Source organism: Pongo pygmaeus, chromosome 19, assembly GCF_028885625.2.
Source record: "Pongo pygmaeus isolate AG05252 chromosome 19, NHGRI_mPonPyg2-v2.0_pri, whole genome shotgun sequence".
NCBI lineage: Eukaryota > Metazoa > Chordata > Mammalia > Primates > Hominidae > Pongo > Pongo pygmaeus.
In genome coordinates, this window is record NC_072392.2 from 80899527 (window position 1) to 80924927 (window position 25401).

Here is a 25401-nt window from a genome sequence, read left to right on the forward strand (position 1 = left end):
ACCCAGGAGGCAGAGGTTGCAGTGAGCTGAGATTGCGCCACTGCACTGCAGCCTGGGTGACAGAGCAAGACTCTGTCTCAAAAAAGAAAAAAAAAAAAAAAGAAAAAAGAAAAATTAACTTCAAAGCATTTACTTTTGTAAAAATTGCAAAATACATGCTTATAAAGTCTTCAAATAGTATACAAGTATATAACATAAAATTAAATGAAAATGCCCTTCCCCCAGGCCCACTCTCCAGGTGAAACCCCACTGTAGCCCCCATGTTGTCTTAATGCCTGTCTTGCATGTGGTGAACAGGGACCAGAGTCGCCATGTGAGGGGCTGGCCTCCTGTGGTGGACAGCCCCTTCCTGGGGGGGCCTTTCCTGGGAGACCTCCGGAGTTCCAAGATAGAACTTTGTGGGGACACAGAGCCCATGGGCTGGGTAGCTGAGCAGAGATTCCATCGGGCTCAGCCCTCTGTGGATGACTTGGAGGCCCCTTCGCCCAGCTGGAGTTTGGATGGGATTAGGGGTACTAGGGAGCCCCTTCCCAGCCCTATGAGGTGTGCAGCAAGACCTCTCTCTGGTTCCTGGGCTGACTCAACAGCAGAAGGAGCCTTAAAGCCAGTATGGGGTGCCATTGCCTCTCCCACCTTCTGCTGATCCCTGCAAACACCCAGCACCCTGGGTTTTAGGGGATTTCTCCTGAGGGTCGAGGGGCATGGCAGCCTCTGGTGTCCAGATGCCAAGCGCCTGGCCCCTGTCCACCCCCTGCAGAGGTCTACACCATCCAGGGGAACTCTCACGGAAAGCCGTGCACCATCCCCTTCAAATATGACAACCAGTGGTTCCACGGCTGTACCAGCACGGGCCGCGAGGACGGTCACCTGTGGTGTGCCACCACCCAGGACTACGGCAAAGACGAGCGTTGGGGCTTCTGCCCCATCAAGAGTGAGAGCGGTTGGAGCTGTAGGGGCGGGGGCAGTGTTCCTGGAGGGAGGCTGGTGCTGAGGGGCCCTGGGGCCCAGGGTGAGATACTGCCCCCTCCCCTACCTGGTGCAGCCTTTTGGTCGGGGAGGGTCTGCACTCCCCTCCCGAGGGACCCCGGAGGGGGCCTGAAGGAGAGGGCTGTCGTGGTGGCAGGTAACGACTGCGAGACCTTCTGGGACAAGGACCAGCTGACTGACAGCTGCTACCAGTTTAACTTCCAGTCCACGCTGTCGTGGAGGGAGGCCTGGGCCAGCTGCGAGCAGCAGGGTGCGGATCTGCTGAGCATCACGGAGATCCACGAGCAGACCTACATCAACGGTGAGCCGGGGCCTGACGCCTGCTCGTGCCTCTGGAGGGCCCGGGCCCTTTCAACTTGTGGGTTGGGGAGAAGGCGATGGGGAGGGCGGGAGGCTGGGGCTGGGGGTCCCCTGTTCAGTGTCCCTCCTTGCTGTCAGGCCTCCTCACTGGGTACAGCTCCACCCTGTGGATCGGCTTGAATGACTTGGACACGAGCGGAGGCTGGCAGTGGTCGGACAACTCGCCCCTCAAGTATCTCAACTGGGAGAGTGGTGAGGCACAAGTTTGGGGGCGCAGGGCAGCCTAGGGGCCCCGCGGGCTCTTGGCCTCCCATGGACTCCTCTCCTCATGTCCTCCTGCAGAGGGGCAGTGTGGGTAGGGGAAGCACAGACCTCCACCCCCCTCCCCAGACTGCGCCCCCCTAGCCCATGTAGGGTGGCGCTGCCCCAGGTCGCAGGTCTTGGTGCATATGGACTGGGTGCCAGCCTCCACTCACCTCTTCAGCCACCCTGTGGGCAGCGGGCACCAGCGCACCCAAAAGCCTAGCCGGGGAGGCCGGGGCGGGGCTGGTACTGGTTACTGGGTAGAAGGTTCAAGGCGATGTGCACCCAGGTTAGAAAGCGCGGAGGACCCCGTGGTCTGGAGCGGAGCTGGAGCTGAGCACCAGGTTTCCCGAACTGCCTCAGGCTTCCGAGGGAGCAGAGGGAGGTAGGAGGTTCTGAGCAGGGCCCCGGGAGCCACGGTGTGAGCTTCTCTCTCCCGGGGTGCTGGCGCCCTGCCCTCCCCACAGACCAGCCGGACAACCCCAGTGAGGAGAACTGTGGAGTGATCCGCACTGAGTCCTCGGGCGGCTGGCAGAACCGCGACTGCAGCATCGCGCTGCCCTACGTGTGCAAGAAGAAGCCCAACGCCACGGCCGAGCCCACCCCTCCAGGTGAGCCAGGGACTGTGCCGCAGGGTGGGACGGGGCTCCCAGGGCCAGGGACACAGCCACAGAGCCGTGGCAGGCCCAGCCTCTCCTCCGGTTACCACCACAGCACAAGGGGACTCTGATCCTCTGACTCTTATTTCATTGTTCAGTTAAAGTCTGAGCAAATTGGAATATGTCATTAATTCATTTGGGGAACATGTGCTGAGATCTGTGTTAAATGCTGGCAATACCCACTGTTCCCTCGTAGAGACCACAGTCTGCTGGAGGTGAAAGACATCTCAATGCACAATTAGACTATCCCAGGGCATGAGTGATTATAGAAATACGGATCAGTGTTAGAGGAGCATAGAGAAGAAACTGATTCAGCTTCTGAGAGTTAAGGAGGGGTTTATGGAAATAACATTTGATTTGGGCCTTTCAAATTGAGTGTAAGTTTAAAAGATATAAAGAGGTGTGGGGGAAGGGCGTTCCTGGCAGAGGGAACAGCATATGCAAAGGTGTGGAGGCCTAGAAATACACTGCAGCTTTAAGGGGTGGTGAGTGATGGCCGGGCACCGTGGCTCACATCTATAATCCTAGCACTTTGGGAGGCCAAGGCAGGAGGATTGCTTGAGCTCAGTAGTTCGAGACCAGCCTGGGCAACATAGTGAGACCCTGTCTCTGCAAAATATTTTTTTAAAATTAGCTGAGTGTGGTGATGCACGCCTGTCTACTAGGGAGGTCGAGGTGGGAGGATTGCTTGAGCCTGCAAGGTTGAGGCTGCAGTGAGCCTTGCTTGCACCACTGCACTCCAACCTGGGCAACAGAGTGAGACGAGACCCTGCCTCAAAAAAATAAAAAATTAATAATAAATAAAATTTAAAAAAAAAGAAAAAAGAAAGAAAAAGAAAAAAATGGATGGTGCCTGTTGCAGTTAGGGTGGAGTATAGATTCTAACCACTTCAAGTATGGTCCTCCAACCAGCAGCACAGCATCCCCGGAGGGCTTGTTAGAAATGCACAGTCAGGCCCGCCCCAGAGTAATTGAATCAGAACCTGCATTTAACAAGATCCTCAGATGATTCATGTGCAGGTACAGTTTGGGAAGCCCTGGCTTAAAGGGCATGGTGAAGAAAAGGCAGGTTGCAGCCAGTCTCTGCAGGGTCTTGGCTGCTGGGCCAAGTTTGGGTGGGGCCAGGTAGGCTGTGGGGAGCCTTTGTAGGTGTTTAAGCCAGGGAGTGTCTGCTTCTCGTTTGTGATCATAGAGACAGCTGTAGGGGCCTCGTGGAGGAGTTGGGGCAATGGACAGGGCCTGCTTTAGGGATTCTGCCCCTTACTGCTGTGTGGCCGTGGGCAAGCAGCTTAGTCTCTGGGGTGCAGAGTCCTCATTGCAAATGGAGAATAAAACCACCCCCCTTGCAAGGTTGTTGTGAGGAAGGCTGGAGATCTGGCCTGGCACAAAGGAGTTTTTCTGTAGTTGGCTGTGGATGTTTACTATGGTGTAGGTTAGAGGGGCTGTGCAGTTGCCTGGGAAGCTGTGGGGTGGTGAGGAGACTTTTACAAAGAAAACATGGCAACACACACACACACACACACAAAACACTAACCACAGACAGTAAAGAGCTTACAGAGCAAAACTTCTGCTCCTGATCATGGAAGTCTTGCCAATGATCGACTCAGGACTGTTTTTTGTTGTTGTTGTTTGTTTGTTTGTTTTTTTTTTTTTGAGACAGGGTCTCACTCTGTCACCCAGGCTGGAGTGTAGTGGTGCGATCTCGGTTCACCACAACCTCCGCCTCCTAGGCTCAAGCGATTCTCATGCCTCAGCCTCCTGAGTAGCTGGGATTACAGGCAGGCATCACTACTTCCCGGCTAACTTTTGTATTTTTAGTAGAGATGGGGTTTCACCATGTTGGCCAGGCTGGTCTTGAACTCCTGACCTCAGGTGATCTGCCCACCTCGGCCTCCCAAAGTGCTGGGATTACAGGCGTGAGCCACCGCACCTGGCCTTTTTATTTTTGTTTATTTATTTTTTGAAACAGAGTCTCGCTCTGTCGCCCAGGCTGGAGTGCAGTGGCACAATCTCTGCTCACTGCAACCTCCGCCTCCCGGGTTCAAGCAATTCTCATCCCCAGGTTCAAGCGATTCTCATGCCCCAGCCTCCCGAGTAGCTGGGATTATAGGCATGAGTGTGCCACCACGCCTGCCTAATTTTTTTTATTTTTAGAGATGGGGTTTCACCATGTTGCCCAGGCTGGTCTCGAACTCCTGTGTTCAAGTGATTCACCCGCCTCGGCCTCTCAAAGTTCTGGAATTACAGGCGTGAGCCACGGCTCCGGCCTGATTCAGAACTGTTGACCACTGCTTTATCTCCCATTCCCTAAGGGGCCAGGAGCAGAAGCTTGAAACGTCAGCAGCCCGATCTAGGGCACCCCCACCTCTAGCTGGAGAGAGCCTTGGGCCCTAGTCTAGCCCTCCCAGAAACAGCTTTCTGAAGGAAGGGGCCCGCTGGGAGGCCCGGGTGTGGGCATGCCTAGCTTATCTGTGGCCCCTCACCAAGTCCTCTGTCCTCTGGGTCTTCCCAGACCTGCAGACAGATCTAAGGCCTCGGATTTCTGCCCCTCTGCCCAGCCCATATCTCTCTGCACGAGGCATATTCTAGGCGGGCTCTGCTTTCCCGGTCTCATCACTTAAGTCCTGTCATTTCGAAGGCAGGTGCCGTCGTGTCCCCAAAGCATCCACATTTCCCAAGCTCCCTTCCGGTCCTTGAGGCCCCTCGGGTCTCAGCAGCCACTAAAATCCGCTTGTCTGGGGCGGCAGCTTCAGGTCTTAGCTCATTGGCTAACAAGAGATGATTGACAGGTCCTGAGCCAGAGAGCGAGCCCAATCGGGCTCTCAGCCCGCCCAGCTTTGCCGGGTCTCCAGGAGCAGGTGTGGCTGGACCACTGGAATCCCAGTCTGAGGCCGTGTTCTAGTGGGAGGGCGCTTTCCTGCCCGGCTAGGCAGAATCCTGCCCGAGCCTGACACTGTGGGTGGTTTGGTGAAGTCCTGTTTTCTCTTGCCAAGACCAAGTAAGGGCTTGTTTGCCTCAGCTGCCCTCGGACCCCAACCCCTAGAAGGTGAACCTGAAAGGCACGGAAGTCGGGGCAAGGGAGGGCCTGGGACGGGTGGATTTCTCAGCCCTGGGGTTCAGGGTTAGGAGGGGAGAAGGAGTCCTAGCTGGGGGATGGGGCCGATCTGTAGTGACTTTGAGCACCTCCTAATGTTCTCGGCTGCCCACCCACCAAGACCTCGGATTCCTGGTGGGCCTGCCTGGGCCCCATTAGTGGCTCAAGGTCCCGTTTCCCAATTTTCTCACTCCTGGGCTGCCCAGACCTGCACAGAGTGGGTGCTCCATAAATGTTATTTGAGAGAATAACAGTGGTTCCATTTACTAGGCAGGGTGGCCATAAGCCAAGCTTGAATCTCATAGCAGGAAACCCCATTTACAGAGGGAGAAACTGAGGCTTATGGGGCTGGTTTGTCCTGACTTTCTACCCATTGTTTATTGATTGATTGATTGATGCATTGATTGAGATAAGGTCTTGCTGTGTCGCCCAGGCTGGAGTGCAGTGGTGCAATCATGGCTCACTGCAGCCTTGACCTCCCCGGGTCAAGTGATCCTCCCACCTCAGCCTCCTGAGTAGCGGGACCACAGGCGCACATCACCATGCCTGGCTAATTTTTTATTTTTTATAGAGATGGGATCTTCCCTTTGTTGCCCAGTCTGTTCTTGAACTACTGGGCTCAAGCAATCCTCCAGCCTTAGCCTTCCAAAGTGCTGGGATTACAGGCCTGAGCCACCATGCCTGGCCCACCCATCGTATTCTGAGAGCCACAGCCAGAGGAACTGTTCTGTCCTGGGTGGAATCTGCCACCACAACTTAGGTCTGTGCCCCGGGGCTCCAGCAGCCCTGTAAAGTTTTATTTTTTTTTTAGCATTTCCAAGAGCTGTGGTGGGGACCGGGATTGATCTGGGAGAGTTTGGAGAGAAGGTGACTTGGAGGCCTCGCCTGTGTTGACGTCAGCCCAGTGGGTTGGTGCCCAGACTGGGCGGCTCAGTCCCTGAGCAGCAGCCTCATGGGTCTCTGCAGACAGGTGGGCCAATGTGAAGGTGGAGTGCGAGCCGAGCTGGCAGCCCTTCCAGGGCCACTGCTACCGCCTGCAGGCGGAGAAGCGCAGCTGGCAGGAGTCCAAGAAGGCATGTCTACGGGGCGGTGGCGACCTGGTCAGCATCCACAGCATGGCAGAGCTGGAATTCATCACCAAGCAGATCAAGCAAGGTGAGGAGCTGCCCGCCCACGTGTCTGGGTGGAGGGCAGGGCCTCCCACTGCCCCACCCATCCTGTCCAGAAGCCTCAGAGAATGTTCTTTCCTCCCTACTGGTGGCTGAGGCTGACCTGTCAATGTTTTCTCTCCCCTCCTCTCCTGCTGCACCCCCAGAGGTGGAGGAGCTGTGGATCGGCCTCAACGATTTGAAACTGCAGATGAATTTTGAGTGGTCTGACGGGAGCCTTGTGAGCTTCACCCACTGGCACCCCTTTGAGCCCAACAACTTCCGGGACAGTCTGGAGGACTGTGTCACCATCTGGGGCCCGGTGAGATCTCCCTCTCCCTATCACAGGGCCACAAAATACACCCCCAACCTCCAGGTGCCACCCCAGCTGAAGGACATCCTAGTTACTATCAGAACCTGCCTGGAACCTCTTACCTCTCAGCAGTCCCCCTCTTCCCCACCAATGCCTTCCCTTCCACATGAGAGACTGCCGGGGCTTGAATTCCACCTCCACCTCCACCTCCAACTAGCCAAGTCACCTTGGGCAAGTTACTAGAGGGTCACTGGGGAGATGAGAGGAGTTAATTCTCGTGAAACCTTAGGCATTCTTGGTGCATTCTTGGTCCCCTCCCAGCTGCCCTTCCCTGCCAGAAGGTGGCATCAGAACCCACATTATGTGCAGATACTTTGCAAGCAGGGCTGCACTCTGCCAGTCCTCGCCTCCAGTGCTCTACCCAGTCCAGGGTCCTGTCATCTCAAGAGATTGTTGGGTTTTATGACAATTTGCCATGGTTTGGGCTTAGATGTGGTGTAAGTGAAGGAATTGATGGAGGGCTTCAAGCAGAGATGAAAGACCCTTTAAAAAGGGACAAAGCCAGCTGAGTGTGGTGGCTCATGCCTATAATCCCAGCACGTTGGGAGGCTGAGGCAGGCGGATCACTTGAGGTCAGGAGTTCGAGACCAGCCTGGCCAACATGGTGAAACCCCATCTCTACTAAAAATACAAAAATTAGCCAGGCATGGTGGCAGATGCCTGTAATCCCAGCTACTCGAGAGGCTGAGGCAAGAGAATCGCTTGAACCTGGAAGGCGGAGGCTGCAGTGAGCTGAGATTGCACCACTGCACTCTAGCCTGGGTGACAGAGCAAGACCCTGTCTCAAAAAAATAAAATAAAATAAAAAGGAGAAAGCCATAGGGACACAGACCACCCTTCCTAGGGACAGACAGGATGTTCTGCTGTCACATACTGCAAACAATGCTGGGGACTGTAGTGGCAGTCATTTGCCTTAGGGGATGCTATTTAAGAATTTTAAAACAATTATGTATTGAGTATCTACCATGTGCCAGGCATTTTTCTGGGTGCTAGGATACACAGACATGCCTGCCCTCAGGATGGAGCTTAGAGGCAGATATACTGCTGGCTGGGGGCCTGTGGATACTGGGGAGGGCGAAGACAGAAGCAGGGGCCGAGGCCTAAATTGCTCCTCAGCTTCATCAGCTGAAATTCTGGTCTGGGCACACTGGCCTCTGCTCACTCTGGCCCTGCAGGCACTAGCTAGATGCCTCGGGAATCCAAGCTGTCTATCCTGCCATCAGTTACAATAATGTAAAAGGATGCCTTTCCTTTTTTTTTTTTTCTTTGAGACGGAGTTTCACTCTGTCGCCCAGGCTGGAGTGCAATGGCACGATCTTGGCTCACTGGAACCTCTGCCTCCTAGGTTCAAGCGATTCTCCTGCCTGAGCCTCCCAAGTAGCTGGGATTACAGGCATGCGCCACCACGACTGGCTAACTTTTTGTATTTTCAGTAGAGTTGGGGTTTCACCATGTTGGCCAGGCTGGTCTTGAACTCCTGACCTCAAGTGATCCACCCACCTCGGCCTCCCAAAATGCTGGGATTACAGGTGTGAGCCACTGCGCCGGGCCAGGACGCCTTTCCCATTTAGACAATGCTTGTTAAGTTTCAAGGCGTTTGCACGTGAACTATTTGTGCTCTCATCCACCCTGTGAGGCTTATGGGTTCATCCTGCTTTCCCCATTGCACAGCTGGGACACAGAGATGTCAGAATCACACAGCAAGTCAGAGACAGGGCCAGCTCTAGGAACCAGATTCCAAGAAGGATTTGGGAAATTTATGGAGAGGTGGGGGTTGAGATTCTTCCTCACCCTGTGTCCCTAGGAAGGCCGCTGGAATGACAGTCCCTGTAACCAGTCCTTGCCATCCATCTGCAAGAAGGCAGGCCAGCTGAGCCAGGGGGCCGCCGAGGAGGACCATGGCTGCCGGAAGGTGAGGGTGTTTCTGGAGCTGCCCTGAGTGGGGCCACCAGTCAGAGGGGCTACCAGGGGAGGGAGGAGTGGATGAACTCCTGCTGCCTCGCATGGCATTGCCCTCTCGCTGGCAGCCCCTTCCCTGACCTCTCTAAACTGCTCCTTTCTTGAAGGAGTGATACTGGATGGGATGGGACGGGTGGGCGCTGTTGGGAGGAAGCAGAGCTCCCCACCCCCAGCCCAGTCCTGAGTCCCTCCCCATGGGGGAAGCCACTTCCTCGAGACAGCAGAGAACAGGGAGGTGGGGGCTGGTCTACCCCCGAGTGCCCCCTCAGAGTCCAGCCTAGTCATGTCGAGCAGTGGCTGCCGAAGTGAAGTGTGGCCCCTGTGCACCCCCAGTCCTGCCTTCCCCCTCCTCTGCCGTCTGACACAGGGCGTGTGCTGGTCTGTCTCCCCTGGAGGAGTGAGGCCACTCAGGGTGGGGCTGCACCTTCCCCCTCGTGTTCCCAGCCCCAGTGGGCTTCTAGAGGATGTTCAGGGAGGTTGGTGGGGGGGGGTCAAGGAATGAAAGCTGTATAAGTGAGTAGGGGGTGAGTGACTGAGGGTGTGAGGAGGTGACAGACCCTCTCCCTCCTCCAGGAAGTGGAGCAGGGGTGCAAATGCTGTGATGGGTGCAGGGAGCTTGCTTCTAAAAGACACTGCTTGGCCCTTGGCCCCTCCCAGCAGCCCCTTGCAGCCAGGCTGGCTCCTCACTCTGTTTTCCTTTGGATTAAGCCCCTACCACACCCACCTGGACCCCAAAGCCTCCCCCAGAAAATGAGCAGGAAACACTAACAGGCATGGCCCCATGGGGGAGGAAGCAGCGGGGAGAGCAGAGCCCAGCCGCGGAGTCTGTGGACTGGCAAGGACAGTGCCTGGCCCAGGGGCTGTGTCATGGCTGCGAAGAGGTGAAGGGAGGAGTAGAGAGAATTTACCAACTTCTCTGGCACCAAGGCCAGCCTGGAATTTTTGTGGGGAGTGTTGAGGGTCCATGGTTAACAGCCCAGGATCACCAGGGGTCTTAGCACAGCCCCTGCCAGCAGATGAGGCCCCCACCACACATACCACATCTGCTTCTCTTCTGCCTTGGCTCCTGCCAGCCTCGCCTGCCAGGGTCTTGTCTCTGAGCCCCTCCTGCCATCCCTGGGCCAGGAGCATCCTGCGCCAACTCCAGCTTTGCCAGGCCCCTGAGGACTGCCCATCCCCTCTCCGTCCTGGCAGCTCTCCCCAGCTTTTAGCTGTGGTTTCCCAGCCAACAGTAATTTCCCCACTGTGTCTCTTGGTTTAAATGCCCAAGAGAGGAGCCTGAAGGGCCATTCATCTTCCTGAGCCAGGTCACTGGCCGGTTGCTGGCAGCCTGCCGATCAGCCACGCTGGGGCTGGGCCTCCACCCCAGCTTCCACAGCTGTGGGTGATGGTGGAGGGGGAGTGTGGAGAAACGAGGTGCAGAACACAGCCCAGGACTCAAACCAGTCCCCTCCGTCCTGAGCACATTCAGTGATGTCCCTGATGGCATCTCCCACCGCAGGATTTATGGGTGAGGGTGGAGAGTCATCCTCCCTACAGACACCCCTCTTCTGTCCACTCTTGAGCCAGGGTTGGACATGGCACAGCCCATCCTGCTACTGGCTGGGAGAGGACCAAGTGACCTACAGTGAGGCCCGGCGCCTGTGCACCGACCATGGCTCTCAGCTGGTCACCATCACCAACAGGTACAGCAGGGGCGGGTGCCCTGACTAGCCCTTGCCCATGTCTGGGCCTAATGTGGTCCCTCCAGCAAATGCGGTAGCATCCTGCCATCATGCCCAGAGGGACCTGGAGTCCTTTGAACCTCAGTAGGCTCCAGGGCATTTTAAAATCTTGTCAGAAGAATGACTCTCACTTGTTAAGTGACCCCAGTGTAGGGCAGGGCCCGGGCAGGCACAGGTGCAGGCTGGATACTTGAGAAAGAGAGGCCTTGGTTGTGTCTGATTTTCTCTACTTTCTTCTCAGCAAGGCAAGGGGTGCAGAGAGTAGAAGGGGCAGCTGAGGGTTCCATAAATCAGCTGCAGGGCTCCCAGGGGTCCCTGCTTTCTTGAGCAAGTTATCGGTCGGGGGCAGCACCTGAGCTCCCGCGGTAGGGCGTCTGGCCTGTGGCTGGGGGATTGGGAAGCGGGAAGATCCCTGCCCTGACCAGTCCGTCTCCTGAAGGTTCGAGCAGGCCTTCGTTAGCAGCCTCATCTACAACTGGGAGGGCGAGTACTTCTGGACGGCCCTGCAGGACCTCAACAGCACCGGCTCCTTCCGCTGGCTCAGTGGGGATGAAGTCATGTACACCCACTGGAACCGGGACCAGCCTGGTGAGCCCCTTCTTTGACTTGCCTTGGTGAAGCGAGGAGGGAGGCGGGGGTGGACTGGCCCTGCCGGCACCGAGCCCCAGGGCTTCCCCATAAACAGATCATTGGTGCACTGTGGTGTAGTGGCTATGAGCACAAGCTCTGAAACCAAACTGCCTGGCTCCGATCCTGACTCTGCCATCTATTAGCTGTGCATCCTCTGAGTCTCAGTTTTCTCATCTGTCCAATGGGAATAATGATCCTTTCCTCACAGGGATGACATGAGTCTTAAATATGTGTAAAGTGCTAATATGTGTAAAGAGTTAATGTGTGTAAAGTGTCTAGATGACTTCTCTATCTGAGCTCACAAAAAAGAAACAAATAATCTCTTCTCTATCTGGACTCATTTAAAAAATGTGTTTAGAATACTGAGCGCAATACAAGTGCTTGTTATTACTATTATTACCATTTCACATTCACTATCTTTCTAACCCTTTCAATAACCTGATGAGGTAGATGATGAAGCAGGCTCAGTGAGGTTAAGCAGCTCGCCTGAGCCCTTACAGTGGGTGAACCTAGAGCCAGGGCTCTGCCTCTATTCCCTTCTTCCTCCTGGCTCCAGCCCCAGAGAGCATGTCTCTGAAGAGGTGGCCAAGCTGGTTCCCAGTGTGAGGGCCATGCTGGTTCCCTGCTGGGATGTGAGAGAGGACTGGACTATGAATCCTTCTCAGAGCCTGGGTCTCCCTTCCCTCTCCTTCAGGGTACAGCCGTGGGGGCTGCGTGGCCCTGGCCACTGGCAGTGCCATGGGGCTGTGGGAGGTGAAGAACTGTACCTCGTTCCGGGCCCGCTACATCTGCCGGCAGAGCCTGGGCACTCCAGTGACGCCGGAGCTACCTGGGCCAGATCCCACGCCCAGCCTCACTGGCTCCTGTCCCCAGGGCTGGGCCTCGGACCCCAAACTCCGGTATTGCTATAAGGTAGGGCAGCCTGTGGGCAGGTTGGGGGCAGGGGGAGGACAGGAGCAAAGAGACAGTTTGGGTGGAGGTCCCAGTGGGACCAGCCACAATCCAGAGACACACCAGGCTGCAGACGGGTGATTTCTGGTGAGACTTGTCCATGGAATCTGGAGGCCTGGTGCTCAATAATCATTTGAGGAATTGAGGGAACCACAGATCATTGATTTCAGAGGTTCCCAAATGTTGGGGCCAGCCTAGATGTTCTTCAGAGTTGCTTGGGGAACCTGATAAAAATAAAATCTTGGCCGGGCGCGGTGCCTCACACCTGTAATCCCAGCACTTTGGGAGGCTGAGGCGGGTGGATCACGAGGTCAGGAGATTGAGACCATCCTGGCTAACATGGTGAAACCCCGTCTCTACTAAAATACAAAAAATTAGCCAGGCGTGGTGGTGGGCACCTGTTGTCCCAGCTACTCAGGAGGCTGAGGCAGGAGAATGGCATGAACCCAGGAGGCGGAGCTTGCAGTGAGCCGAGATCGCGCCACTGCACTCCAGCCTGGGTGACAGAGCAAGACTCTGCCTCAAAAATAAATAAATAAATAAAAATAAAAATCTAGGCTGTCACAATGGAGATTTAGATTCATTAGGTCTGGATTGGGCCTGGTAATCTGTATTTTTAACCACGCTAGGTTTGGGAGCCACTGGCAGAGTCCAAAGTCTTTTATTATGCACAGAAACTGAAGTCTAGGGAGAAGAAGGGACTTACCCACGTTAAGCTGTGGCTCTGCTGGGATTAGAGCCCAGATCTCCCTGCTGGTCAGGGGATGGGGCTCAGGGGCACTCTCCAGGAGGTGACTGTGCCAGCTCCCCTCCCCGGACATCATCTGCAGATGAACAGGATTGTCCTTAGCTAGCCTGAGCCCCCTGTCCAGTAAGGCTCCAGCCCCCTCCTCTGCCATGGTAGGAAAGGCAGTAGGTGCCCCCTGAGGGGTAGGCCAGTGGGGACAGCTTAGACAGCTGGACTCTGCCCCTGCAGGTGTTCAGCTCAGAGCGGCTGCAGGACAAGAAGAGCTGGGTCCAGGCCCAGGGGGCCTGCCAGGAGCTGGGGGCCCAGCTGCTGAGCCTGGCCAGCTACGAGGAGGAGCACTTTGTGGCCAACATGCTCAACAAGATCTTCGGGTACTGAGCTGGGCTGAGGCGTGGTAGGAGGGCACCTGCACACATGTAGGAGCAGGCATGGCCGACAGACCCTTGGTTTTGTTGGGTGAGGGCGGGGATGGCAGAATGTGGGTGACCCCAGGGAGGCCTGCACCTGCTGCTGGTGCCAGGACCATCTTGTCCTCACTCAAGTAGCCATGGTGCCCTGGCGTCTTGGAAGAACACGCTGGTGTGATCCATGCACTCATAGGAGACTGTGTATTGCTCACCATCATCCCCCCAGCAATGTTCCAACAGACCCACAAACTTACATATGTACCCCCCACCCCATTGCAAAATCTCCCACACGCTGGTCCTGGCAAGTGTTTCCCCTCACCTTACACCATCCCACAATGACCCACACTCCTCAATCAACAGTTTTTCCTGAGAGATAGGAGGAGAAAGGCCACAGCTGTGAGGATTTGCCCATGGGTATCCCTCTGAACCACCACCTCTGTCCTGGGCTCTGAGCATCAGCACCTGGAATCCCCTAGCACTGGGAAAATCCAGACGGATCCAGGCTTCCTGATAGCTTAATTGAAGGGATCTCTCCTCTCAGCAAACATTGAGATTACATTATTTGACTCATAATTACAATAGCTCATGGTCATCACTTCTCACCACGTACCAGGCACTGTACTAAACATATAGTCCTCACTCAAGCCTCCCGACAACCCTATGGAGTAGCTGTTAACCCCTGACCCTTGTGGGTTGATAGAGAGGTTATTTGCCCAAGTTCATGGGTGAACGGATACTTGAATCCAGGTTTATTTAACTCCAGAGCTGTAGATCCCTGCCACCTCCTCATCTGAACTTCCTAAACTCCGTAAAGTAAAAGCCTACACAAACTTGCTGGTCAGGGCACCCCCACCCAAAAGGAACCCAAACGAAGGGGAGGGGCCACTGCCCCTTGAGTGGACAGCTTAGTCCAGCTCTCTCCAGCTCTGTCTGGGGGGAGAACTTTACCGAAGTGACCTCAACGGTGTATCGATGGGTCAATGTGAACCCCAGATGGAGAGGCCCCAGGCCTTGGGGGCTGCCCCGGTCGCAGCTGCAAGGGACGGGGGGGCACGTTTGGGTCCCTGCCCCTCTCACTTCCCATCTCTTCCGTCCCCACTCCTGGGTTGTGCTGAAGTGAATCAGAACCCGAGATTCACGAGCAGCACTGGTTCTGGATCGGCCTGAACCGTCGGGATCCCAGAGGGGGTCAGAGTTGGCGCTGGAGCGACGGCGTAGGGGTGAGCGGGCCTGGGGTACTTGGGACAGTGAGGAGGGGAGCTTGGTGGGCGGGGCCTGTTTGAGGCGGGGCCTGGAGGTGGGCGGGTTTTCTTGGGGGCCGGGTCCCTGGTCGGAGCCGGCTTCCGGAAAGCAGGTCCGAGAGGGGTCACCCGGCCCCGGGTGAGAATTCCCAGCTCAGGCCAGGCCTCTTGTTCACCTATTCTGGGCATGGGGGCGGCCTGCACCTTGCGCCTCACGTTTCTCTTCCCTCCACCCGCCTCCTCCAGTTCTCTTACCACAATTTCGACCGGAGCCGGCACGACGACGACGACATCCGGGGCTGTGCGGTGCTGGACCTGGCCTCCCTGCAGTGGGTGGCCATGCAGTGCGACACACAGCTGGACTGGATCTGCAAGATCCCCAGAGGTTGGCTGGAGTGGCGCTGGGGGACGCGGGATGGAGCGAAGGGTGGCGGGGCCAGGAATTCCAGGGAGGGTCTCCTTTCCCCACAACGTCTTTGTCCTTGTCCCTCTAGGTACGGATGTGCGGGAGCCCGACGACAGCCCTCAAGGTGAGGCCCCCCCAGCCCATCCCGCTACCCATCGCGTGGGAGGGGGCGTCAACTCTGCGGTAAGGCCCGAGAGGCCTGAATGAAACGGAGGGGATGAGGAGTTCCGGTCGAGAGAAGGGGGACGGGGTTGGCTCGGATGGAGGCAGCCGCAGCCCCGTTTGCTTCCGTCTGGGAGGCGAGGCAAGCCTGGGGCCTGGGGCCTGGCGCGGTGCCTGCTTGGGTCCGGTGTGCCTGCAGGCTCGCCTCCTGCCGCCTGGCTCTGCCCCGGCCCTGCCGCGCCCGCCTCCGGGGCCTGGCGTGCAACCTCGGCCTGGCCGCCGCTCCCACGCCCGCGCTGCTCCTGCAGGCCGACGGGAATGGCTGCGCTTCCAGGAGGCCGAGTACAAGTTCTTTGAGCACCACTCCACGTGGGCGCAGGCGCAGCGCATCTGCACGTGGTTCCAGGCCGAGCTGACCTCCGTGCACAGCCAGGAGGAGCTAGACTTCCTGGGCCACAACCTGCAGAAGGTGGGCATTGGATGGAGCAGGGGGCTGCAGGCTGGGGGAGGGCAGGCCCGGGATGAGGGCAGGGGGCTGCCTACCCACACCTGCCCGCCTGGCTTCTCCAGTTCTCCCGGGCCCAGGAGCAGCACTGGTGGATCGGCCTGCACACGTCTGAGAGCGATGGGCGCTTCAGGTAGGAACCCAGGCAGGCAGCAGATGTGGAAGGGGGCTGGCTGTCCACACACGGAGCACAGAGACAGACTTGCATTTAAATCCAGCCCTGCCCCTTGCTGGCTGTGTGGCCTTGAGCAAGCGACTTCACCTTTCTGGGCCTTGGTTTTCTCATCTGAAAATGGGAATATGAGGCCTGCCTGGTAAGATTTTTGTGAAGATTAGAAATAACATATGTGAAGTTCTTACGCAGCATCCAGCCCATCAGTTACTAAATAATGGCAGCTCCTGTTATGTCTGGTGTCATTCATCAGGACTAAGACCCTCTTGGGAAGTGGGCAGAACATATGATGATCCGGGGGCCTCTTTGTATTTGGTGCCTACTTACCATGCACTGGGGGGGCTTGAGGCAGGGAGGACCAGGAGCACCTGGGAATCAGAATTTGAGCTTGTCTTTGCCCTTGGGCTTCCTGCCCTGGAGTCCTCAGGCTTCTTTTCTGGAGCAGCAAGTGTCCAGGGACAGCTGGGGCCTTATCTAGAGGCACCAGGTCCTTGAGTCTCTGACTGCCCTGAGCTTAGTAGCCCCACTCCTCAGCCTACAGCCACTAAACCCCAGAACCTGGGCCCTTCCCTGCCCCCATTCTTGCAGCCTTCATTGCTGCATCCAGTGGAGGCCCAGCCCGAGGCTGGTGCTGGAGTTACCTCTGCTCCATGCCATTGCAGATGGACAGATGGTTCCATTATAAACTTCATCTCCTGGGCACCAGGCAAACCTCGGCCTGTCGGCAAGGACAAGAAGTGCGTGTACATGACAGCCAGCCGAGGTGAGGGCAAGCTGGGGGCAGAGTGCGCAGTCAGCTGTGCAGAGGGGTTGATGTTGGGCGAGCCTGGGCAGATGTCATCAGTCTCTTCTCATTCTCTTTGTTCCCACAACCCAATAAAGGCTAGACTCAGCGAGGGGTGGGCCTGTCTCCATGGTCCAGAAGACTTGAGTTCGGAGCTGGACACAGGCCCTGAGCCTCTGCCCAGCCTCCTCTCAGGGCATGAGGCTGAGTGTGCTGCCAGCCATGTCCTGCCCTGCTCTGCCCTGAGGGTGACTGCCCTCCCCTCCCCTTTCCGCAGAGGACTGGGGGGACCAGAGGTGCCTGACAGCCTTGCCCTACATCTGCAAGCGCAGCAACATCACCAAAGAAACGCAGCCCCCAGACCTGCCAACTACAGCCCTGGGGGGCTGCCCCTCTGGCTGGATCCAGTTCCTCAACAAGGTAGGAGGTGGCAAGGGGGCACCCAAGGGAGTCAGGGGACAGGACGTGAACAGGAAAAGGCTGAGCCTCAGGAGTCCTGGCCTTTTGGCAGCACCAAACTCATGGCCTCTTGCCTGTACCCACCAACTTCTCTTTCACCTGGCCCCAGTACCAGGGCCAGACTCCTTGGAAAATGACTCAGTGTAGTAGCACCTTCCAGTCCTCCGGGAAGCAAGGTTGTCCAAATAATTTGGTGAGTTTTCTAGATCAGTGATTGCCAAAGATTTTTTTTTTCTTTTTGAGAAGGAGTTTCACTCTTGTCACCCAGGCTGGAGTGCAGTGGCGCGATCTCGGCTCACTGCAACCTCTGCCTCCCGGATTCAACCAATTCTCCTGCCTCAGCCTCCCGAGTAGCTGGGATTACAGGCACCTGCCACCACGCCTGGCTAATTTTTGTATTTTTAGTAGAGATGGGGTTTCACCATGTTGGCCAGGCTAGTCTCGAACACCTGAATGCAGGTGATCACCTGCCTTGGCCTCCTAAAGTGCTGGGATTACAGATGTGAGCCACTGCGCCCGGCCTGATTGCCAAAGATTTTGATAATGAACTCCTATTAGTAAAACAAAATATTGAGCTTACATAACCAAACTATGCGTGTGTACATTTAACTTATATATGTATAACATGTGTGTGTAAATAAAACCTACTTCTGTACTAATATGACTAATATTATATATAGTAAAATATGTATAAAACCAAAAGTGTATAAACCATTAGCTAAAGATTTTTAAATACTTTTAAGTTTAAAACATTTTTTTTGGCTGGGCGTGGTGGGTCACGCCTGTAATCCCAGCACTTTGGGAGGCTGAGGTGGGTGAATCACCTGAGATCAGGAGTTCGAGACCAGCCTGGCCAACATGGAGAAACCCCATCTCTACTAAAAATACAAAATTAGCCGAGTGTGGTGGCACATGCCTGTAATCCCAGCTACTCGGGAGGATGAGGCAGGAGAATTGCTTGAACCCTGGAGGCGGAAGTTGCGGTGAGTCAAGATTGTGCCATTACACTCCAGCCTGGGCAACAAAAGCAAAACTCCGTCTCAAAAAAATAAACAAACAAACAAAAAAAACAACAACAAAAAAAAACTTTTTTTTTTTTTTTTAACTGGTGATATGAAAACATTTTTTTGTGCTCACTCAAAAGTGATTAATTGTCTGGGAGAGGTGGCTCACACCTATAATCCCAGCACTTTGGGAGGCTGAGGCAGGAGGATGACTTGAGCCCAGGAGTTCGAGACCAGTCTGGGCAACATGGAGAGACCCCTTGTCTACAAAAAATAGAAAAATTAACCAGGTGTGATGGTGCACACCTGTAGTCCCAGCTACCCAGGAGGTAGGAAGTGGGAGGATCCCCTGAACCCAGGAGGTAGAGGCTTCAGTGAGCTGTGGTCATGCCACTGTATACCAGCCTGGGCAATGGAGTGAGACCCTTTCTCCAAAAAAAAAAAAAAAAAAAGATCAACTATAATAATTATTGTTTAATATGCTCACTTCGGCAGCACATGTACGAAAAGTGAAACAATACAGAGAAGATTAGCGTGGCCCTGCATAAGGTGCTATGCAAATTCCTGAAGGGTTCCATATTTTGCGTAGTTCATGAAAGTTGAAGGTTGTTCAACAAAATTTGTCTAAATAATTTTAATAAGAGCAATGTGATTACATGTACTTCATGTTTTTAAAAAATCTTAGTCTGACACTTTATGACTCATGACTCACAGGTCTAACATGTTGAAAATCCAAGTTATTTCAAAACATGCATTTCATGGTGGCTATAGATTAAATATGCCTCACGAAGACAGATTGAAGTGAAAAAAGTTCATCCGTCATTTCTAAATAATGCTCCCCATTTTTAGTCCTTCTACCAATTAAACAAACATTTTTGTTTAAAAATTGGCTAGTAGGCTGGGAGGCTGAGCACTGGGAGGATCACTTGAAGCCAGGAGTTCGAGACCAGCCTGGGCAATGTAGCAAGACCCTTCTAGAAAATTCTTTTTCCAAGTGTTTTGAGTGTGCAGGTAGGAAAGCTTGGGGCACTGACATTAATCACTACGGATGCATTTCTCAACACGTTTTTACAACACCCCCTCCATAGTGTGAGTTTCTTCCCCACAGTCGTTATTTTTCCATGCACAGGCTGATTTATTAGACCTGATTAGTCCTTCATTGTTTTTACCTAGCGATTGACAAAGAGTTCATACCAGAAAGAGAAGGTTGTCATTTTCCTTGTTATGTGCCAGGGTCATTGGTATTAATCTCAAGCCATGGCTTCTTTGAAGGACATTTTAAGAACACTTAGACCTGTTGTGAAGATTAGATTAGTTAACACTGAATAATATAATCCACAAATCCTTGTCATACACAGGAAGGCAGCCAGCCTCTTAGTGTCATGGATCTCCTGCCCTCCTCAGAATATTCAAAAGAACATTACACGGCCAGGCACAGTGGCTCATGCCTGTAATCCCAGCACTTGGGGAGGCCGAGGCAGGTGGATCACCTGAGGTCAGGAGTTCAAGACCAACCAGGGCAACATCGCAAAACCCTGTCTCTACTAAAAATACAAAAAATTATCTGGGCATGGTGGTGGATGCCTGTAATCTCACCTACTCGGGAGGCTGAGGCAGCAGAATCGCTTGAACCTGGGAGGCAGAGGTTGCAGTGAGCCGAGATCGCACCACTGCACTCCAGCCTGGGTGAGAGATTCAGACTCTCTCTCAAAACAAAACAAAAACCACAAAAAAACAAATTACACCTCTTCTACCTTAAAAAATTAAGGCATGTATATTATTAAAACTTTGGAAAATACAGAAGAGAAACCAAAACTCATCCAACACTCTCCAGAGATCACAGCTATCAATATCTGTTATTCTCCTTCCTGCCTTTTTCCATGGAATTGAGCTCATACTAAATAATATAATTTCCTACCCAACTCTTCTTTCTCTGTATCATATTTTGAGCATCTCTCATGTTATAAAGTTTTTCCAAAAACTTGTTCTTTTTCCACCCACTTTTTAAACAGAATATATTTTATATATGTAATAGGTCCCATTCTTAATCATCATTGTCAAGATACCAGTTACTCTCCTGCCCTGTGGAAAGTTCTGTTTGTTTTTGTTTTTGAGACAGGGTCTTGCTCTGTCTCAAAAACTGCTGGAGTATGGTGGTACCATCATGGCTTACTTACTGCAGCCTCGACCTCCTGGGCTTAAGTGATCCTCCTGCCTCAGCCTCCTGAGTAGCTGGCACTCCAGGCTCATGCCACCATGCCCAGCTAATTTTTCTATTTTTTTTGTAGAGATGGGGTTTTGCCATGTTGTCCAGGCTGGTTTTGAACTTCTGGGCTCAAGCGATCCTCCTGCCTTGGCCTTCCAAAGGGCAAGGATTACAGGTGTGCGCCACTGTGCCTGGCCTGTGGAAAGCTCTGGAAGTATGCTAGGGTGTTCACTCCTTCACTGCCTGCCCTCACACATCTTGCTTTACTAGTTCTGTGCCCTTCTTTGTGTCTGTATAGCATTTGGATGTAGGTAAAGCATTTATGGCAGCTGTCCCCAACCTTTTTGGCACCAGGGACTGGTTTCTTGGAAGACAGCTTTTCCACGTACTGGGGGAGGGGAGGCATGGTTTTGGGATGAAACTGTTCCACCTCAGATCATCAGGCATTAGATTCTCATAAGGAGCATGCAACCTAGATCCCTCGCATGTGTAGTTCACGGTAGGGTTCGCACTCCTATGAGAATCTTGGCTGGGCACGGTGGCTCACGCCTATAATCCCAGCACTTTGGGAGGCCTAGCTGGGCAGATTACCTGAGGTCAGGAGTTTGAAACCAGCCTGGCCAACATGGTGAAACCCTGTCTCTACTAAAAATACAAAAACTAGCCAGGTGTGGTGGTGGGCACCTGTAATCCCAGCTACTCGGGAGGCTGAGGCAGGAGAATAACTTGAACCTGGGAGGCGGAGGTTGCAGTGAGCCGAGATTGCGCCATTGCACTCCAGCCTGGGCAACAAAGCAAGACTCCATCTCAACAACAACAACAACAAAAAAGAATCTAATGCCCCTGCTGATCCGACAGGAGGTGGAGCTCGGGCTGTAATGCCCCGTCGCCCCGCTACTCACCTCCTAAGAGGCTGGGGACCCCTGGTTTGTGGGACAGCCTCTTCCACTAGCTTTAAGCTCCTGGAGGGCAGAGCCACTAGCACCTGCCATACCCCTTAATACACTTGCACGTGGCAGGGATGCCCTGAATGTCGGCTGGACTGAGCTGAATACCCTCTCCCTTTAGCTGTCACTTCTTGCTGGTACTGGTGTGACTTTGCTGCTTCCAAATTTATGATGAATTCTACTCGTTATTTAAGTTGGGCCTCAGCATGGCTCTGAAACTACTTCTGTGAAACCAAATCCTTGAACTTTGTGACAGACCTCCAAAAATCTGCATTATTTCTGGGCTTACAATTTTTTACCCCAAATCTGCCATCTGCATCAGTAAGGATGGTGCTGGAGCTAATTATTAATAGTCACAGCTCTCACTGGTTAAGTGCCTACTGTGTCATATACTGTTATCTTTAATCCTTAAAATGATCACCAAAGACAGGCTTTGTATTACCACTTTACAGAAGAGTAAGTTGAGGCCATAAGGTTGTCAGAGCTGGAATCTGACACCTCCCCCTTACCTGAATCCCACCCCTGTCTTTATGACTCCAAAGCTTCCCTACACCCTTTCTTTTCTCTTTTTTTTCTTTTCTTTTTTTTTTTTTTTTTTTTTTGAGACAGAGTTTCGCTCTTGTTGCCCAGGCTGGAGTGCAATGGTGTGATCTCAGCTCACTGCAACCTCCGCCTCCTAGGTTCAAGTGATTCTCCTGCTTCAGCCTCCCAAGTAGCTGGGATTACAGGCATGTGCCACCATGCCTGGCTAATTTTATGTTTTTAGTAGAGACGGGGTTTCTCCATGTTGGTCAGGCTGGTCTCGAACTCCCGACCTCAGGTGATCCACCCCGCCTTGGCCTCCCAAAGTGCTGGGATTACAGGTGTGAGCCACCGTGCCTGGCCAACACCCTTTATTTTTCCATCACACTGCCTCTGAGCAGAAAATCATTAGATATTCATTTTCCTATGAAAGAGTCTTCACTTGATGAGAGATTTCCTACCCAGGGGTTTTGTTTGTTTGTTTGTTTGGAAACCTTATGGAGCTAATGAAAGTGGGAAAAGAGAAATGTAAAATTACAGAGTTAGAAGCTGCTGCTAATAGATCATTCAACAATAGAGATAAAAGTGTCCTAGGGCTGGGCGCGATGAAACCCCGACTCTACTAAAAATGCAAAAAATTAGCCAGGTGTGGTGGTGGGCGCCTGCAGTCCCAGCTACTCAGGAGGCTGAGGCAGGAGAATGGTGTGAACCCAGGAGGTGGAGCTTGCAGTGAGCGGAGATGGCGCCACTGCACTCCAGCCTGGGAGACAGAGCGAGACTCCGTCTCAAAAAAAAAAAAAAAAAAAAGTGTCCTAGAGATGATCATGTAAGTTCAAAGGGCAAGATAATGGATGTCAGACAACACTCGGAAGGGTGTTTAGCAGAAAGCAAGATAGATCCTTGTCCCCATCTTCCTAGTGCTTGGCCTAAGCACTGTTGTCATAGCCTTTGATGGCCCAAAGAAATCCTCCCATTTAAAGATCCCCTGGAGTGTGGGCAGGTGTGTGTGAATCTGCAGTGCCAAGCTGGGAGGTGCTGGAGGCTGCGCCAAGGAGACCCAGCTGTCCTGGTTCTCAGATACTGTTCTCTCCCAGCCCTCAAAGGCCCCCCAGGACCTGTTGCTGAGGGGCACACAGCGGCCTTTCTGGGTTTGTGGATGGGGAGGTGGGGCTGGCCATTACATTCCCACCTCTGCCCCACAGTGTTTTCAGGTCCAGGGCCAGGACCCCCAGAGCCGGGTGAAGTGGTCAGAGGCACAGTTCTCCTGTGAACAGCAAGAGGCCCAGCTGGTCACCATCACAAACCCCTTAGAGCAAGGTAGGGCCAGCCTATGGGGAGCCCCCAGTATCCTCTGACACTGTCCCCCCAAATAGCTATAGCAGAGTCACTCACAACTGTCTTCTGGGGACCATAGCATTCATCACAGCCAGCCTGCCCAATGTGACCTTTGACCTTTGGATTGGCCTCCATGCCTCACAGAGGGACTTCCAGTGGGTGGAGCAGGAGCCTCTGATGTATGCCAACTGGGCACCTGGGGAGCCCTCTGGCCCTAGCCCTGCTCCCAGTGGCAACAAACCGGTGAGGATGCCCTCCCTGTTCCCCTCCACACCCCGCTGCCCTAAGCCTGTGGGGCTGCCTTTGCCCCAGCATCTCTCCTTGCCCCGGGGTCTCCCTTCTTCCAGCCTCTTTGCTCACATTGCAGCCTTTTGGGGACAGTAGCACAGGGAGGCAGCTGCTGGGGCTCCCCTGAGCAGCTCCCTCCCCGCAGACCAGCTGTGCGGTGGTCCTGCACAGCCCCTCAGCCCAATTCACTGGCCGCTGGGACGATCGGAGCTGCACGGAGGAGACCCATGGCTTCATCTGCCAGAAGGGCACGGGTATGTGTCACCAGTCACCTGGGAAACCCCAGCAGGGCCCTGGCACCGGGCTGGATGCTGGGACCATGCCAGGAGGAAGGGATCATGGTCCCTGGCAGAGCGGGGCTCTGCTTGGGAAGCAGATGGGCAGAACGGCAAGGTGCCAATAAGATGGAAAAGCCGTAGCACCCACGGGTCTCAGGAGGAAGATTTGGGGGTATGGAGGGCTCATTGGATCGGCGCGGAGAGCTAGACGCTGGGCTGCATGAAGTGCTGGCACGTGTGGTGTCAAGGACCCTGAGGTTCCAGGTCCAAGACACCTCCAGCTCCATGCGTAGGTGGCCTCTGCCCCAGGTTCCTCGGGTAGGAGGAGGTCAAGGCCCTCGCCTCCCTGTCCATTTGTTAGCAAACACATATTATTAATAACAACAGGGCTGACACCTACCAAGCCTTGGTCTGGGCCAAGCGCCGAGCCTGGTGGAGACCTGGTCTTTGCCTGGTGTCCGGCCTTCTCCTGGCCTTGTGCCTGGGAACGGGGTGAGGGAAGCAGAGCCCAGCCTGAACCCTGACCCCTTCCCTGTAGACGCCTCCCTGAGCCCGTCCCCAGCAGCGCTGCCCCCCGCCCCGGGCACTGAGCTCTCCTACCTCAACGGCACCTTCCGGCTGCTTCAGAAGCCGCTGCGCTGGCACGATGCCCTCCTGCTGTGTGAGAGCCGCAATGCCAGCCTGGCCTACGTGCCCGACCCCTACACCCAGGCCTTCCTCACGCAGGCTGCCCGAGGGCTGCGCACGCCGCTCTGGATCGGGCTGGCTGGCGAGGAGGTGGGCTCCCGACGCTTTTGCCCTGGGCCCCAGCCTTGCCCAGGTTCCCCTCCCTGCCCCTCCCTGACCCCCGCCTTATCTGCACCCTATCCTGACTATTCCCTTCCTCCCACGCCATGCCCGCCCATGCCCAGGGCTCTCGGCGGTACTCCTGGGTCTCAGAGGAGCCGCTGAACTACGTGGGCTGGCAGGACGGGGAGCCGCAGCAGCCGGGGGGCTGTACCTACGTGGATGTGGACGGGGCCTGGCGCACCACCAGCTGTGACACCAAGCTGCAGGGGGCTGTGTGCGGGGTTAGCAGTGGTGAGTGCCCACCTGCCAGGGCGGGGGCGTAGGCAAGGTGTCGGTGGCCCCGGGGAGGGTGCTGAGCCACTTCTTAATCCTGTACCCCCACAGGGCCCCCTCCTCCCCGAAGAATAAGCTACCATGGCAGCTGTCCTCAGGGACTGGCAGACTCCGCGTGGATCCCCTTCCGGGAGCACTGCTATTCTTTCCACATGGAGCTGCTGCTGGGCCACAAGGAGGCGCGACAGCGCTGCCAGAGAGGTGGGTGACCAGGCCAGAGCCCACACATGGCGGGCAGGTGGCACCTCCTCCCGTGGGCACTCAGATCCATGAGTACATCCCCACACTGCTCTCTACCCATAGGCAGCACTTACCCAAGATGCCCTCATGTTCTGACATGCAGAGACCATACATGACACTATATGTGCATATGCTGCCCCCCCACGCACTTGCACACGTGCACACACACACACACACACACGTGAATCCACAGACTCCACACCATCCTCTACTCAGGCTGCAGAGAAGAGGGCTGGGGCAGCTCTGGGGGGCTCTTCCCCTCCAGAGACCCATCCGCCCTGACGTGGGCCTTCTTTGCGTCCAGCGGGCGGGGCAGTCCTATCTATTCTGGATGAGATGGAGAATGTGTTTGTCTGGGAGCACCTGCAGAGCTATGAGGGCCAGAGTCGGGGCGCCTGGCTGGGCATGAACTTCAACCCCAAAGGTGGGTGCCCTGTGTGTGGGGTG

The 25401-nt window shown here is 54.7% G+C and overlaps 1 protein-coding gene and 1 non-coding gene across 2 annotated transcripts in view; both read left to right on the forward strand.

Annotated features, from left to right (window-relative positions):
* Positions 1-25401, forward strand: part of MRC2 (mannose receptor C type 2) — a 64657-nt gene that overhangs the window by 36447 nt on the left and 2809 nt on the right. The window contains exons 3-27 of the mRNA XM_063655880.1: positions 758-931; positions 1124-1288; positions 1426-1539; positions 2058-2201; positions 6310-6498; positions 6659-6813; positions 8669-8776; positions 10393-10508; positions 10987-11135; positions 11872-12089; positions 13105-13247; positions 14401-14503; positions 14771-14909; positions 15019-15054; positions 15401-15561; positions 15663-15730; positions 16432-16532; positions 16831-16973; positions 22894-23008; positions 23106-23269; positions 23460-23568; positions 24131-24369; positions 24504-24672; positions 24766-24915; positions 25259-25378. Coding sequence (XP_063511950.1) covers positions 758-931; positions 1124-1288; positions 1426-1539; positions 2058-2201; positions 6310-6498; positions 6659-6813; positions 8669-8776; positions 10393-10508; positions 10987-11135; positions 11872-12089; positions 13105-13247; positions 14401-14503; positions 14771-14909; positions 15019-15054; positions 15401-15561; positions 15663-15730; positions 16432-16532; positions 16831-16973; positions 22894-23008; positions 23106-23269; positions 23460-23568; positions 24131-24369; positions 24504-24672; positions 24766-24915; positions 25259-25378 — 3492 coding nt within the window. The remainder of the gene's footprint in view (positions 1-757; positions 932-1123; positions 1289-1425; positions 1540-2057; positions 2202-6309; positions 6499-6658; positions 6814-8668; positions 8777-10392; positions 10509-10986; positions 11136-11871; positions 12090-13104; positions 13248-14400; positions 14504-14770; positions 14910-15018; positions 15055-15400; positions 15562-15662; positions 15731-16431; positions 16533-16830; positions 16974-22893; positions 23009-23105; positions 23270-23459; positions 23569-24130; positions 24370-24503; positions 24673-24765; positions 24916-25258; positions 25379-25401) is intronic.
* Positions 18496-18600, forward strand: LOC129018456 (U6 spliceosomal RNA). Its single transcript, XR_008495284.2, has one exon. It is a non-coding gene; the product is annotated as a U6 spliceosomal RNA (small nuclear RNA).